Raw genomic sequence first — 14,430 nt, 5'->3', positions numbered from 1 at the left:
TCTCCATGTGTCAAGTTGGTTTATGTTAAGAGGGAGACAAAAACCTAGGAAATTTTCATTTAATTTTAACCTAGGAAATTTTAATTCCTCTGTGATTAAGGTATAACCTTTTGGGGGAGGGGGTAGCTCAGTGGCAGAGCGCGTGCCTAGCATGCACAGGGTCCTGGGTTCAATCCCCAGGGCCTCCGTTAAGATAAATTAATTAAGTAAAAACCTAATTACCTCTCCCTATCACCTCCCAACATCCGAAAAAATAAAAATAAAAGACTGACTACAAACTTTTTTTAATTTAAAAAATTTAAAATATATATAACCTTTTGAACATGTGCTTAGAAATGTTTCCCCTTTTCCACCAGTAGGGTTGAGATTTTTTTCCTAAATATTATATAGGGATGTGCAGAAAAGCTTATGTTCTTGCCAGGTGTGAGTATTCCAACACACCAGCTTCATCTCTCCATCAGCAATGTTCATCTTTTTTTTTTTGATCTTTCATAGATGGTTCATGGTAAGAATGTCTCAATTTGGTTTTAGTAAAATGCATTTATTTCTATTAGCTTCTACTAACATGATTTTTAATGGGAGACACCTTTTAGTATTTTGAAAAAGCAAACAGTATGAGAAAAAGTACAGTAAAATGTGTCCTTTCCTAAGAGCCCCCACTCAACCCACTTGTCCCCCAAAGATGTGCATATGGGGGGTGAGGATTGTGCATATGGAGGGGGTGAGGGTTGTGCATATGGGGGGTGAGGGTTGTGCATATGGGGGTGAGGGTTGTGCATATGGAGGGGGTGAGGGTTGTGCATATGGGGGGTGAGGGTTGTGCATATGGGGGTGAGGGTTGTGCATATGGAGGGGGTGAGGGTTGTGCATATGGGGGGGTGAGGGTTGTGCATATGGGGGTGAGGGTTGTGCATATGGGGGGGTGAGGGTTGTGCATATGGGGGGGTGAGGGTTGTGTTAAACGTCGGAGAGACTGAGGCACCGCTTGGTGCTGATGACCAAGTGTTCTCAAGGGTGCAGACCACGTCATTGCTTGAATTAACCCAGCTGTGCTTCCTCAGCCCCTGAATGGCCCTCAGTCTTGCTGCTGCAAACAAGACTGATTAACGCTGACATTTAAGTGAATTTTGAGTGAATAAATCTTGCCAAACGGCCCTCCAAAGAGATGGGACAGGTGACTTCACCCACAATGTCAGGCCTTTCTCCTGCACCTGAACAAAGCAGTGCGTGGCCCGGAGGCGGACGCTGCTGGCTTGTGTGTCACTGTCGCTCTCACTGACCATTGCTATCATGAATTATGACGTTGATTTCAAGTACATCTAAAAGCTACATCCGGGGAGGGGGCTGAGCTGTTTAAATCCTTTGCTCGTTTTGATCGCCTGGACTGTTGATGACTTTCACAGACTGGAAGAGCTCCTTATAGCAGGGGTTCTTTGTCACGTGTTTCAAATTTCTTTCTCCCAGTTCCTTGCTCAGAAGGCGGGGACAGAATCTGGGGAGGAGAGGGAAGGGGGCTGAGCTGGATGAATTTCTGTCGCCTTCTTTGTCTTGCTTCTACTACTAAGACATTCTGTTGCGAGTTATTTGGGGGCTAAACGTGAGGTAGGAATTCATAAACATAAATATTTTCAAACGTAGCATATTTCCTGTCTTCAGGTTTCAGGAAACAATGACCTTCTGTCACGGAGGTTATGGTCTAGCTGAGGCAACACAAAGTAAGCTTATGTTTCCTCATCCCCAGGATGCTGAGGAAGGCTCGCTCCCAGCCTGTGGTTAGAGCTGGGTGTCGCTCGCGGTTCAGGTGCGTGCTCTGGGCCACCCTCACCCGGCGGCTCACTTGTGTTACTTCACTGAAACCTCACGGTGGTGACAGTGCTCGGACTCTCGCCTTCCGGGGGAGACAGCGCCCAGCCTCAGAGGTTCAGTTCCCTGAATGTAACAGAAGCAGGACCTGAACCGGCAGCCGAGCCCGGATCTGGGAGCCTGTAACTGTCGTCACAGCAGTTTATGCCTCCTTAAAGTCGAATTGCGTAGGTGGAATCTTTTTATTTCCTGGCTTTGCTGAGGTACAACTGACAAAAGCTGAATATATTTAAGGTATACAATGTGACGTTTTCACACAGTGTACATTGCGAGGTGGTTCCCACGATCAGCCTAATTAACATACCTGTCACCTCAGCCCCCGTGTGTGTCCCCAGGACTTAGTTGCCTTGTAACTGCAAGTTTGTCCTCTCTGACCCACACCTCCCCACCTCCTGCAGCCCCATCCCAGGCCCCGCCATCTCTCTGCCTCTGAGTTCCTTCTTGGGTTCCAGCTCCGTGGAATCTGAGCCTTGAGGCTTGGCCCCATGAAGGCAGAGATCTAAGCAGCCGCATCAGCCGTCCTGAGCAGCGCATTCAGTGCAGCAGAGCGCTCTCTGGGACAGGAAGAGGAGACGGAATAGCACGAGGGAAAGGGGGCTGTGCTCACACCTCCGGGCAGCTGCTCAGTCCGTGACAAGCATCCAAGTCGTGCCTCCTCTGAATTACCCAGAGAGGTGCGTCTGATAAACAGGGCATTTGTGATAACGTGTTTCCCGTGTCCCAGGGGAAACTTGTGCCCAGATAGACCACTTCAACTCTTAAAGCAGCCTTTGAAATCTTCAAACTGAGGAAATCCAGAGTTTTCTCACAAGGGCACCCCTGTGTCCCCCTTTCCACCATCCCCAGGGCCGTCCCTTCAGTGTTTCCTTCCACGTATCTTATCATCTTTATTTCCACTTCTTTATCTCTCATAGTAAACAGAAGTCATCTTAGCAACACCCCACTTAAAAGTTCTCCATGTAGAGGCTCGCAGGCAGGAAAGGCGATGGGTCCTGACTACCAGGAACAGCCTGTAGGGCCAGGGAACAGAGAGGGGACCCCTGGCCTGCCTGCTGCGGTAGCAACAGCCGCAGTGAAACTCAGTGTTGGACCAGACCCGGCCCTCGCGGGCGGGCTGCTCCCTGCAGCCCCCAGCGCAGCAGGAGCCTGGATCAGGACCCCACTGTGGATCCACCAGACACGCTCGGACCAGCACTCCTGCCCGGGCAGAGACAGCAAGCAAGGAGCAGTTCTACTCTAACACTGCCCCTGGCGGGGGAGAAAAGCAGGTTGGCGCCTACGTGAGTCCTTGAAGCGCTTTATTTATTCCACGACAGCCCTTTTGATAGCTTTATTTTCTACCGCAAAGTGATCGCTGTGGGCTGATGCCCAAGATGCCAAACTAGGACTGGTCGTCGCATTTACAGGGGTCACGCAGTAATGAACGAGGAGATTTGCCAGATTTAAGAATTATTCCTGGTCCGAGAAATACTGTCACTCCCTTTTCCAGGCTTTTAAACTCCAAAACACTATTCTGGAGTTCATCTGGCATGATTAAGCCTTAGGGAATTAACTTACAAGGGCTGATCTGTATGTCAACATGTCAGTTCCTTAATACACTGAGCAATTCTTGCATTGCATTATCCTTGCTGTTAAGGAGCATTCCTAGCAAACACAAAGCGTTTCTGTGTCACAGAGCAGCCTCCTGGACAGCTCTGAGGAGAGATGCATGGACAGGTGAAGAGGGCACCAGCAGGCACCTGCAGGAAGAGCGACTTCAGGGTGGAGGGTCCGCGCCTGCTCCGAGAGCTGGTGATGCCCAGCACACTGCCACGTGCCTGTCAGCAGAGCGCCTCGTTAGTGTCTCTTCTTTGGGGGAAATATCTGTTCAGATCCTTTGCCCGTTTTTAACTGGGTTATTTAGCCTTTTATTATTAGGAGGTTTTACAGTTTCTAGATACAAGTTCCTGATCAGGTGGTTTTTTTCAAATATTTATCCGTCTGTTTTTACCCCAAAAGTCTTCACTGTGTTTGTGTAGCTCAATATTACATTAACAGGCACAACGGGAATCAACCGACCAAGAATCATTTTGATTTTCCAGAAAGTGGTGGGAACCTATTTGATGGTTTCCTTGAGTCCTTGCCTGTTAGCGAAGATCATTCACCGACAAGTGTTTCTGTTTTTGCTTTCACCTCACACTTGCCTTCACTATTGTTTTTAACTGAAGTACAGTCAGTTACGATGTGTCCATTTCTGGTGCACAGCACAACGTCCCAGTCATGCATATGTATATATACATGCATGCGTTTTCATATTCTTTTTCATTAAAGGCTGTTACAAGATACTGAACGTAGTTCCTGTGCTGCACAGAAGACACCTGTTGATCTATTTTTAGTGGTAGCGTTTTGAATCTTACCCCGTGCCAGGTGCTGTTTCAGTAACCAGGCACACAGGCGGTAAACCACCCCAGAGCTCGTGTTCAAGTAACAAGATGGACAGATACAGTGTCAAGAAATTTTAAGTCTGAGGAATCGTGACCAGTTCGTTGGTCTTCTCTCGGTATGATTCACAAAAGGAATAGAGAATGTTCTAATGTCTGGCGAGTAAACTGAGGTCAGTGGTATGAACTTGAGAATTTTTTTTAACATTTATTTGTTGTTGCATTATTTAATTATTTTTTTAATGTCAGTGGGGGTTTAGGTAATTATGCTTGTTTATTTTTAGAGGAGGTGCTGGGGATTGAACCCAGGACCTCATGCATGCTGAGCACACGCTCTACCACTGAGCCATACCCTCCTGCCTTGAACCTGAGAATTTGATGCAAGGTTCTCTTTTGAATCTTGTCCCTGCAGGTCCCGTTTGCTTCACTTAACCAAAGGATCTACTTCCCCATCAAACCCTGAGCCCTCAGCCCTCAGCCTCGCGCTAAGATGGGAGAAGCCAGGTTGCTAACCTCCTTTTCCAGCTACGGGCTGCAGTGGTGTTTGAAGCAGCTCGGCAGAGAAGAGTTTCAGACGTTCAAGGCACTGCTGAGGGAGAGCGCTGCCGAGCCCGCGGCGGGCTCTCTCCCGCTGGCTGAAGTGGACGGCGTAGACGCAGGAACGCCTCACCTCCCTCCTGCACGAGCACTACAAGCGGTATTTTGCCTGGAAGATATCCACTGACATCTTCGAAAAGATGAGTCTGTCCGCACTCTCTGAGATGGCAAAGGATGAGATGAAAAGTGAGTGAGCCCTGGGGCCGAGCCAGGGGAGGGAAGGAAGGGAGGCGATCTCAGGTCCCCGTGGGGATGGGGAGGGGACCGCTGCTCTCTCCTTGGGTGCCCCTCTACAGCAACTACCTCGCTGGTCACCCTCCCTGGCTGGAAACTCAAGTCAGGCCTGGCCTGTGAAACAGTGAAGGGGAAGAAATGGGCGGGCAAGCCCTCCACCTGGACAGAACTCGGCTGAAGTTAGCAGACAGGATCTGGAGGCAGAGGTTCCACGCTTGAGCTTTGGTGCCACCACATGGGTGACTGTGGGCAGATCGCCTCCATCTCTGAGCCCGGGGTTCCACGTCTGGGGCAGTAACTGTGAGGCTTACAGGTGCTGCTGCAAAGGCCCCGTGAGCTAATGTGTGGGAAGTGGCTGACAAAGCTTCGTGTCCTTGAGGACACTGACGGCTGTGCACGGCGTCTCCCTCACGTCTTGCCCAGACTGAGGGCCTAAGACTCAAGGAACTTGTCCAAGGCTCGCCCTCGCTCAGAGCGTCAGTGCCCAGATCACAGCGATGCACTTAGATCAAGCTGTGTAGTTGTCTTGAGGTGTTTAGGGGAAAGGCAGTAGAAAAAAAATAATAGCTCCTTTATCGGGGGAATTCGCTCCTTCAGCTGTGGACAGAAAACCTGAGGGTCCCAGGTGCAAGCAGGGGGTTGGCCCTGAAGCCCCCGGGGCACCGCCTGCCTGGTCCGGCCAAGGGCATTAGCAGCAGCTGTGTGTTCCGAGCCCCCAAATCGCCCGGGGTGGAAAGACATGTCAGTGTTGCTCACAGGAAACGAGGGCTATAAAATTAAATCAAAGCTGATGTTTGCTGATCAGAGCTCCAGCCGAGACTCCACGTTGGACCTGTCAGGGGCCCTGCTATTCATTCTCAAACCCACCCAAAAAACAGGCTCCCCGTGGCCGGAGCTCAAGTAGACATTCTACCGAGACACACAACTCGGCCAAGTTCATGAGCTAATGTGTGACAAAGACTGCTTAATGTTCATTTAGCATGTCTTTAAATTCTCACGTGTCACACGTGCCAGAGGTTTAGAGCTTTCAATGTGGCATAGAAGAGGGATAAATGGGCGATTTTTTTAAGTGGATGGTGTACAAAAATATGAGAGGTTCCCATCCCAGGCTGGAGGGAAGTGAAGACGAGAATTCCTAGAAGGAAGGTTTAGGCTGAGACAAAAACAAAGAGAAGGAGTTTGTCAGGCTAGCTGGGTAGAGCAGAACATTCTGAGCAATGGCAACGTGCTGAAGCCCTTAGCAAGGAAAGGCTGGCCGGGCCACGAAGACATGGAGAGGATGTGGCAGGAGACGAGGACAGAGGGAAAGGCCAGAAGTCAGCACCTTGAAAATAATTTTAATAGCAAAGCAGAAGCAATTTGTGTTAAAGATGGAGGGGGAGAAATCATCAAGGTGGCATTTCAACATTTCAGCACTGTTGCTGAAGTGATGAGTGGTCCAGGTGTGGTTAGACCAGCTGGGAGGTCGCTCTGTGCCCCACGGGAGACATAAAGATGGCTTGGACTAGGGTGGCAATGGCAGCTTAAAGAAAGAGTTGAAGTGGACTTGGAAGATTTTTTGGAAGCAGACACAGCAGTCTTTGAGGAGTGAACGTAGAGAGGGAACACGGTATCAGGGAACCTTGATGCCCAGGTTTCCAGCATGAGAACCTGGGCGGATGGGGTCCGTCGCCTGATCCCAGGAAACACTGGGAGGGACGTTTGCAGCAAGTAGGCAGAGGGGAGAGGAGTCAGTGCTGGAACTCCTGAGCTGAAGATTCCTCCAACTGGGTAACTCACGGGCATCTAGTGAGTAGTTAATTCACTGGTTTGAAGTGCAAGAGGGGTGTTCCAGATGACTCTCGAAGATTAACTCTTAACAAACCACGACGTACTATACGTCTTACCCAAGATCATACGGCAAAAATGGGACTCAGATGTGCATTGACCTGCTCAAACCCAGACACTCTTTTCTACAAGCCTCCGCTGCCTCCCTGTGCTGGTGTCATTTCAGGATCTGTCTCCACTGTCTTCACTGCAGGCTGGATGTGGAATAAACCGCGAGGTCCTGAGCCTGGGCTTGGCTGCCCTCCGTAATCGGGGCAGGGGGCACGCTCATCCCTGGTTTGGGTGATTCCCGTGACTTTCCTGAGGCGCTGTCTCATCTTCTCTCTATTGCAGGATATTTGCTGGCTGAAATGCCAGAAGATTCTATACCAACAAAAACTGCCCAAGGACCGATCACGGAAGAAGAGGCAGGTGAGTGCGGGTGGTGGGGAAGTGCGTGTGTCTGAAGACACCCGGCGATGAGTGAGCGGTGCATCTAGAACTCGAACCATGGCTTCTGGGGTCCAGCGTTCCCTCTGGCCAGCATCCTGCTGTTGGCTGGCTGGATGGGCCCTGAGGGCGTGCGGACTGCACTTTGTCTTAGTCTAAGTCTGAGAGAGCTCTGTGGCCTTCGGGCTTTCTTGCAACCCACTGGGTTCCCACTTCATGATTCTACTCGGACAAGCGCTTCCCGGTCACCTGTTCTGGAGGCTTTGGTGGAGAGAGGAGCGAACCGCACGGCATGAAGCCACACTCGCTAGAACTCCCCCCGTGTTGGGTGCTGAGACATGCCAGGCACTGCCCTGCTTCCAGCACATCGTGGACCTGCGTCACAGTGAACCCCCTGCATCCTGACCCTCGCGCTTCAGTGGGGGAAGGACCACAAACCAACAGATAAGGCCAAACCAGCGAGGGCCTCGCAGAGGGCAGAGAGGCAGGCTAGTGCGGAGAGCGTGCACTTCCCGCGAGTGCCCACACCGCCACCTGTGTCCTGCCAGTCGTCCAGCAGCCAGGACTGACTGTGAGACTTCACACCTAGAAGGAGTCTGGGCCAACCCCATTTTGATCCATCTTCGTTCAGGCTGTAAGAAAGCACCCTTCAAAGCTAACGTCTGAGGCATTGTGGCTTCACGGAGTCTCAGAATCCCATTAAAATCCTTCCAAGTTTAGTGTAAATGTAGGCTTCAAACAGCGTGAGTCCTGTCTGTTACCACCACTCAAGTGATCTGCTTGCGTCCTAGAGGCCTCGTAGACGACGGGTCACAGTGACCTGGGGCGGTGTGAAACAGAGACGCTGATGGATGAATGTTGGCTGGAGAGACACCACGGAGCAGAGCCTGGAGGCAGGCGCAGGCTGCACCCAGCGGCGGGGCGGCGCTCGCCGTGCACGGGGCAGGGCTCCCCGACACGTGGAGTTGCTTCTCCACAGTGGCCTGGGACTGGACATCCTTCCTGTCCTAAGGTCTGGAACGCAGAGCCATGCACCCCTCCTGAAGCTTCTCTGTCTTTCAGAGACCAGCATGCGAGCGTTCGGTGTAGATTGCTCACTGAGCTGAGTGTCCACAGGGCACCAGCGCTGTTGTAAATACTGAAGATGCTACAGCTGATGGCAGGGTCCCTGGGTGGGGTCTATCCGGGGGAGACAGACAACAAGCAGACAACACTGTACCGTACCAGGTACTCAGCGCTGGAAAGAGAACTCAGCTTTAAGGGACACACAGAGCTCTTCCTGCAGCACGTTCATAAGCTTCGGAAGTGACCTCTGAACGAGGAGCAGAGCTCCTCTCCAGCGTGTCGCTAGGAAGAAGCAGAAGAACCGTGATGTCGACTCTGACTTAGAATCTGCTAGGTCCGTGGTTTTTGTTTGGCCTTTTTGTTTGGAGTTTGGGGGCGTGCTCACTGAAGGGCGGTTGATTTACAGTGTTGTGTTAGTCTCTGAGGTACAGCATGATGATTCAGTTATACGTAGATATTCTTTTTCAGTATAGGTTATTACAAGCTATCGAATACAGTTCCCTGTGCTGCACAGCAGGACCTAGTTAGTATCTGCAAATCCCAAGTTGTTTTTTTTACTAAAATCCAGACTTTCTTCACACTCTGTCTCCTGCTTTTCTTCTCCCCTCTCCTGTCCAACTTAGGCCACGCAGATGACCAACAGGCCTACAAGAGTCACGTGATTTCAAAATTCGCCACGAAGCCGGACACACACTCGAGCTTCAAAGACTCTGCCTCTGACTGTCCAGATGTGCAAATGCTGCTGGGGGCTTTTCATCCAGACCGAGTGGGCTTTCGTCCTCACACTGTGGTTCTGCACGGCAAGTCAGGAACCGGGCAGTCGGCTCTGGCCAGGAGGGTCCTGCTGTCCTGGGCCCGAGGCGAGCTCTGCCGAGGCATGTTCTCCTACGTCTTCTTCCTCCACGCAGGAGAGACGTGGTGGTCTGGGGAGAGCAGCTTTGCAGAGTTCATCTCCAAGGAGTGGCCAGACGCCCGAGTTCCACCGGAGGAGATCCTGTCCCAACCTGAAAGGCTCTTGTTTGTGCTGGATGGATCTGAGGACCTGGACTTGGCCTTCAAAGACGATGACGTGGATCTCTGCAGGAGACTGGGCAGGGAAGCAGCCCGTGTCCCTCCTTATGCGCAGTCTGCTGAGGAAGGTCCTGCTCCCCGAGTGCTCCCTGATAATCACGGCCACAGACACGGGCGTGGAAAAGCTCCAGCCCCTGCTCCTGGCTCCCCGCTACCTGCTGGTTGGGGGACTCTCGATGGAGAAAAGGATTCAGTCGCTTCTTGGGCACATGAGTCGTGAGTGTCGGGAGGAGCATGCCTTGCGCTGGGTGGTGGACAGCCACGAGCTGCTGGACCAGTGCCAGGCCCCAGCCATGTGCTCCCTGGTCTGTGAGGCTCTCAAGCTGCAGGAGGCCTCAGGCAAGGGCCTCCCCCCGACTTGCCAAACTCTCACGGGCTTGTATGCCACCTTCGTGTTCCATCAGCTCACCCTGCGGGATGGATTCCAGTGCTGTGTCAGTGAGGACGGAGGGGTCACGCTGAAGGGCTTGTGCCGAATGGCTGCGGAGGGCGTGTGGAAAGCGAAGTTCGTGTTTCACAGGGACGACCTGGGTGCTCACGGACTGAAGGAGCCCAGGCTCTCCGCTCTGTTACACATGAGGGTCCTCCTCCGAGACAGCGGCCGCGAAGGCTGTTACACGTTCCTGCACCTCGGCCTCCAGGAGTTCTGTGCTGCCTTGTTCTATGTTCTAGAAGGGCTGGAAGCAGAGGGGGGCCCCTGCCCTCTGCTCACGGAGACGATGAAGAGTGTGGCGGAAGTCAGACAGATGAGCGCCAACGTCCACGTGGCCCAGATGAAGAGGTTCTTGTTTGGCCTCATGCGCAAAGAGGTGACGGCGACCCTGGACGCCCTCCTCGGGTGCTCCTACCCGCTGGGGGTGAGGCGGGTGCTTCTGCACTGGATCTCCCTGCTGGGCCAGCACGCCAGCACCGCCGCCCCCTCAGACTTCCTCGAAGCCTTTCGCTGTCTTTTTGAGACTCAAGACAATGAGTTCGTCCGCTTGGCGCTGAACGACGTCCAAGAGGTGCGGCTTCAGGTGAGCCGGCCAGTGGACTTGATGGCGTCTTCTTTCTGTCTCCAGCATTGCCGGCACTTACGGAAAATTCGGTTGGATGTCAGAGAGATCTTCCCGAAGCATGGATTTGCTGAGACGTGGCCCACCCTTCCCCAAGGGTGAGTATCCCTCCTCTGCAAGCTTGTTATTTTTATTTCCATCCTGGGGGGGGGGTGGTAACTGACAAGTAAAAATTGCACACATTTAAGATGTATGACTTGGTGTTTTGATGTACCTGGAATAATCATCATCACGACCAAGCTAATTACATACTCATCAGCTCACCTGGTTACCATTTTCTTTGTGTTGTTGGAGGGGGGGACTTAAGGCTACCCTCCTAGGTAGACCCGCGCTGCTGTACGTCAGACCTCCAGAATGCATTCCTCCTGCAAAACTGACACTTTGTACCCTTTGGCCAACATCCCCTCATTTCTCCCACCCTCACCCCAGCCCCTGGCCCCCACCAAGCCACTCTCTGCTTCCATGAACTCGACCATTTCAGATTCTACACACGTGAGATTGTGAGTGTCTCTGTTACTGGCGTATTCCACTCAGCATACTGTTCACTAGATTCCTTCTTTTTTAAGGCTGAATACTATTCCACTGTGAACACATACACCACGTTTTCTTTATCCACTTATCCATTGACGGTCACTGAGGTGGTTTCCACAACGTGGCTCTTGTGAACAGTGGAGTACAAATACCTCTTCAGCATCCTGATTTCAGTTCTCTTGGGTGTATACCCAGGAGTGGAGCTGCTGGATCACATGGTCATTCTCTTTCCAATTTTTGGAGGCAGTTCCATTCGGTTTTCCATAGTGGCTGCACCATTTTACATTGAGGGGGGTGGGGGGATGGCTATAAATAAAGCGCAAATCTTCTTTGAGAGCTGGTGGTATAGCCCCTGGGTATCGAAATACGCAGGAGGCAGGGTGGGTCTGCGAGCATGAGGTGACATCTGAGAAACTGGCCTCAGAGCCCTAAAGCTGCCCCTGTCCCGCCCCAGGGGACTGGCTTCTCTCCCCGGGCACTGTCGTGGCCATCGCACGTGCTTAAGCCCGGCCTGCGGAGCAGACATTTGTTTCCTTGTCCACTGCAGGCTGCACGCCAAGCGCCTCGAGCAGCACTGGGAAACCCTCTGTGACGTGCTCAGCACCCACCCAAACCTACGACAGCTTGACCTGAGCGGCAGCATCTTGAATGAACTGGCCATGAAGACCCTCTGCATCAAGCTGAGGCAGCCAACCTGTAAAATACAGAACCTGATGTAAGGCTTCCACCCCGAGTGCACGCCCTTTTGCGTGGCTATGTCACAGCTGTCCTCCCCCACCTACTGGGAGAAGACCGATCTGTCAAATGTATCCGGAGGGAATAAGTGTTGGGGAAGGTAGAGGAGCCAAGCCCCCAAAAGCACAGGATGGGGAGCAACTAAATCCCTTGTGAAGGGATTATTAAGGTGGGTGCATTTACTCAGGGTCTTGAAGTATGAATAGGAGCTGGTTAGTGGGGGAGGAAATGAAGGGAGCTCATTTCAACAAATGGGAGAGCATGAGGCAAGATCAAAGTGTGTGATCTACGGGAGCCTTTAAGTCAGTCCTTGATACTTTTAGGCTAATTAATAAGGTAACAAATATTTAAATACCAAGTAAGTTCCTGGGTCTGTTGTAGACCCCAGGGTACTTGCCAGACACCTAGAGCAGGAGATAAAAGGCTTTTTCTACTTCAGCAATGGTTCTATTCTTTACTCTTCCCTCAAAGACCAAGTAAAGCACATGTGACACTCAAGACTACACCAACTACTACATACAAAGACAGATAAACAACAAGGTCCTAATGTACAGCCCAGGAAACTAATTCAGTATCTTGTAATAGCCTCTAACGAGAAAGAATATGAAAATATATATATACATACCCACACATACATACACTCTCACACACACATGCACACACATACACACGTACATATATATATGACTGAGTCACTGTGCTGTACATCAGAAATTAACACAACATTGTAAACTGAGTATACTGCAATAAAAAGTGAGAAAATTGAAAAAAAAAAAACAAAAACAAAAACAAAAACTCCCACTCTGTCTCTAACTAGTTTCCTGAAGCTGGGCTGAGCCCAGGAACTCAGTGGTCCCAGAACAAGGAAGGATGCCGTTCACGCAAGTCCTGCACCAAACGTAACTCCCATCCTCACCGTCACCGCTTCCCCCGGGGATTCCTCCCCGGTCGCTGCCCCTGTGTTGAGCCCTGGTTACACCCTGCCATTTTCTCTAATCCATGTCATCACTGGATTTGTCACACAACAGAAACACACGACAAGGCGGGGAGGGTGCAGCTCAGTGGTAGAGTGTGCGCTTAGCACGCACGAGGTCTTGGGTTCAACCCCCAGGACCTCCAGTAAAAAAAAAAAAAAAAATGAATAAACAAACCTAATTAACCTCCCCCTCAAAAAAGACATACACGACAACGGTAAAGCGGTCTAGGAAGCACAGAGGGTTTGAGAGCAGCCCTTTGCTGCCCCTTCAGCTCCCCTTCCCCTGCTTACTCTCACATGTGCTCATCAGTTTGCATCAAGCATAAGGACATAGGGGCGTATGAACGTTTTAATCCAAATGATGCCACATTGCTCGTAGTCCGGCATTTGACTTCTGTCTTCAACTTGAACTTGACTAGAGGCCTGTAACTCTGTTCTTAATGGACTACAGACAGCACTTGTCATTCGTAAGCACGACGCTTTGTCTTGGCTCTGTGTCTTCCCCGCTGGGTTAAGCTCCACCAGGCGCAGAAAACTCGCGTCACTGAACACTCTTTTCCCAGTGCCTGATGCATCATGGGTACTCAAGTATTTGTTGCTTTAAAATTAAATACAGTTAAATACAGCCGACCCTTGAACAATGTGGGGGTTGGGGGCACCAACCCCCACCCCTCACGAGGTCAAAAATCCAAACGTAACTTTCGACGTCCCGAAAACTTAACCACTGATAACCTACTGTTGACCAGAAGCCTTACTCAAAACATAGAGTCGATTAGCCCATATTTTGTATGTTGTGTGTATTATACACTGTAGTCTTACAATAAAGGAAGTTAGAGAAAAGGAAATGTTATTAAGAAAATCATAAGGAAGAGAAAATGCACGTACAGTACTGTGTTTATCGATACTGCAAGTTTATGCTGTTGACAAGATGGATCGCCTGTTAGAAGCTACGTCAGCACTCTTACATGACATAGAGCACTGTAGATGTGATACGTATTGCTAACTCTAGACAGCAAAAACGAAAAGATAATGTGAAAAAGACGTTCGTGTTTATTTACAGGTGTAACGATTGATGCGTTCGCTGATAATGAGAAAACAGAAATATGATTGCTTTATGGTAGCCTTGCCTGCACACTAATGAACAAATCGTTACAAAATTTTTATGGCATACCTTACGGGTCATATTCATAATATAGTATCGGCAACACTGTAACATGGTTATGTTTTTTAAACCACTTGCCTGTGATGATAGCCTGATACGCACTTTCTCCAATTACGAGAGACATACTCCACAGTAACGTAATTCTTTGAGAGCAAAGTTATAAATAAAACAGTACGAAAACTCACACATCATTAATTGTATACTGACTGCCACTCACCTTATTCCTACGCAAGGCTAGGCTATCCACTTCGACACAACTTTTGCACACGACGGTCTGTGTGTATATTTTTATATATTTATTTTTTAAAAATCCGTGTCTAAGTGGGCCCGTGCAGCTCAAACCCGTGTTCCTCCAGGGTCAGCTGTAAAAGCAAACAATGAGAGAGACCAGAGCTGAAATGGGCAGAGTAAGGAGGAAGCATTAGGGCACAACTGGGTGGCACCCAAATGTCTCGTTCGCCATCG

At 50.5% G+C, this 14,430-nt stretch overlaps 2 protein-coding genes across 10 annotated transcripts in view; one reads left to right on the top strand and one right to left on the bottom strand.

Annotated features, from left to right (window-relative positions):
- Nucleotides 1-14,430, bottom strand: part of NLRP13 (NLR family pyrin domain containing 13) — a 76,585-nt gene that overhangs the window by 56,990 nt on the left and 5,165 nt on the right. For all 9 annotated transcript variants that reach the window (XR_004322825.1, XM_032487485.1, XM_032487488.1 and 6 more), the window contains exon 2: nucleotides 14,183-14,327. The gene's annotated coding sequence lies outside the window, so the exon portion shown is untranslated. The remainder of the gene's footprint in view (nucleotides 1-14,182; nucleotides 14,328-14,430) is intronic.
- The window catches only part of NLRP5 (NLR family pyrin domain containing 5), a 28,158-nt gene continuing 18,004 nt past the window's right edge, over nucleotides 4,277-14,430 (top strand). The window contains 7 exon segments of the mRNA XM_032487496.1: nucleotides 4,277-4,456; nucleotides 4,696-4,941; nucleotides 4,943-5,066; nucleotides 7,275-7,352; nucleotides 9,059-9,513; nucleotides 9,515-10,659; nucleotides 11,640-11,807. Of these exon segments, the coding sequence (XP_032343387.1) occupies nucleotides 4,774-4,941; nucleotides 4,943-5,066; nucleotides 7,275-7,352; nucleotides 9,059-9,513; nucleotides 9,515-10,659; nucleotides 11,640-11,807 (2,138 nt within the window). The 5' untranslated portion in view covers nucleotides 4,277-4,456; nucleotides 4,696-4,773.

Source organism: Camelus ferus, chromosome 9 (genome assembly GCF_009834535.1).
Source record: "Camelus ferus isolate YT-003-E chromosome 9, BCGSAC_Cfer_1.0, whole genome shotgun sequence".
NCBI classification, from domain to species: Eukaryota; Metazoa; Chordata; class Mammalia; order Artiodactyla; family Camelidae; genus Camelus; species Camelus ferus.
The sequence above is the reverse complement of the archived record's forward strand: the minus strand, read 5'-3'. Positions and strand labels throughout refer to the sequence as shown.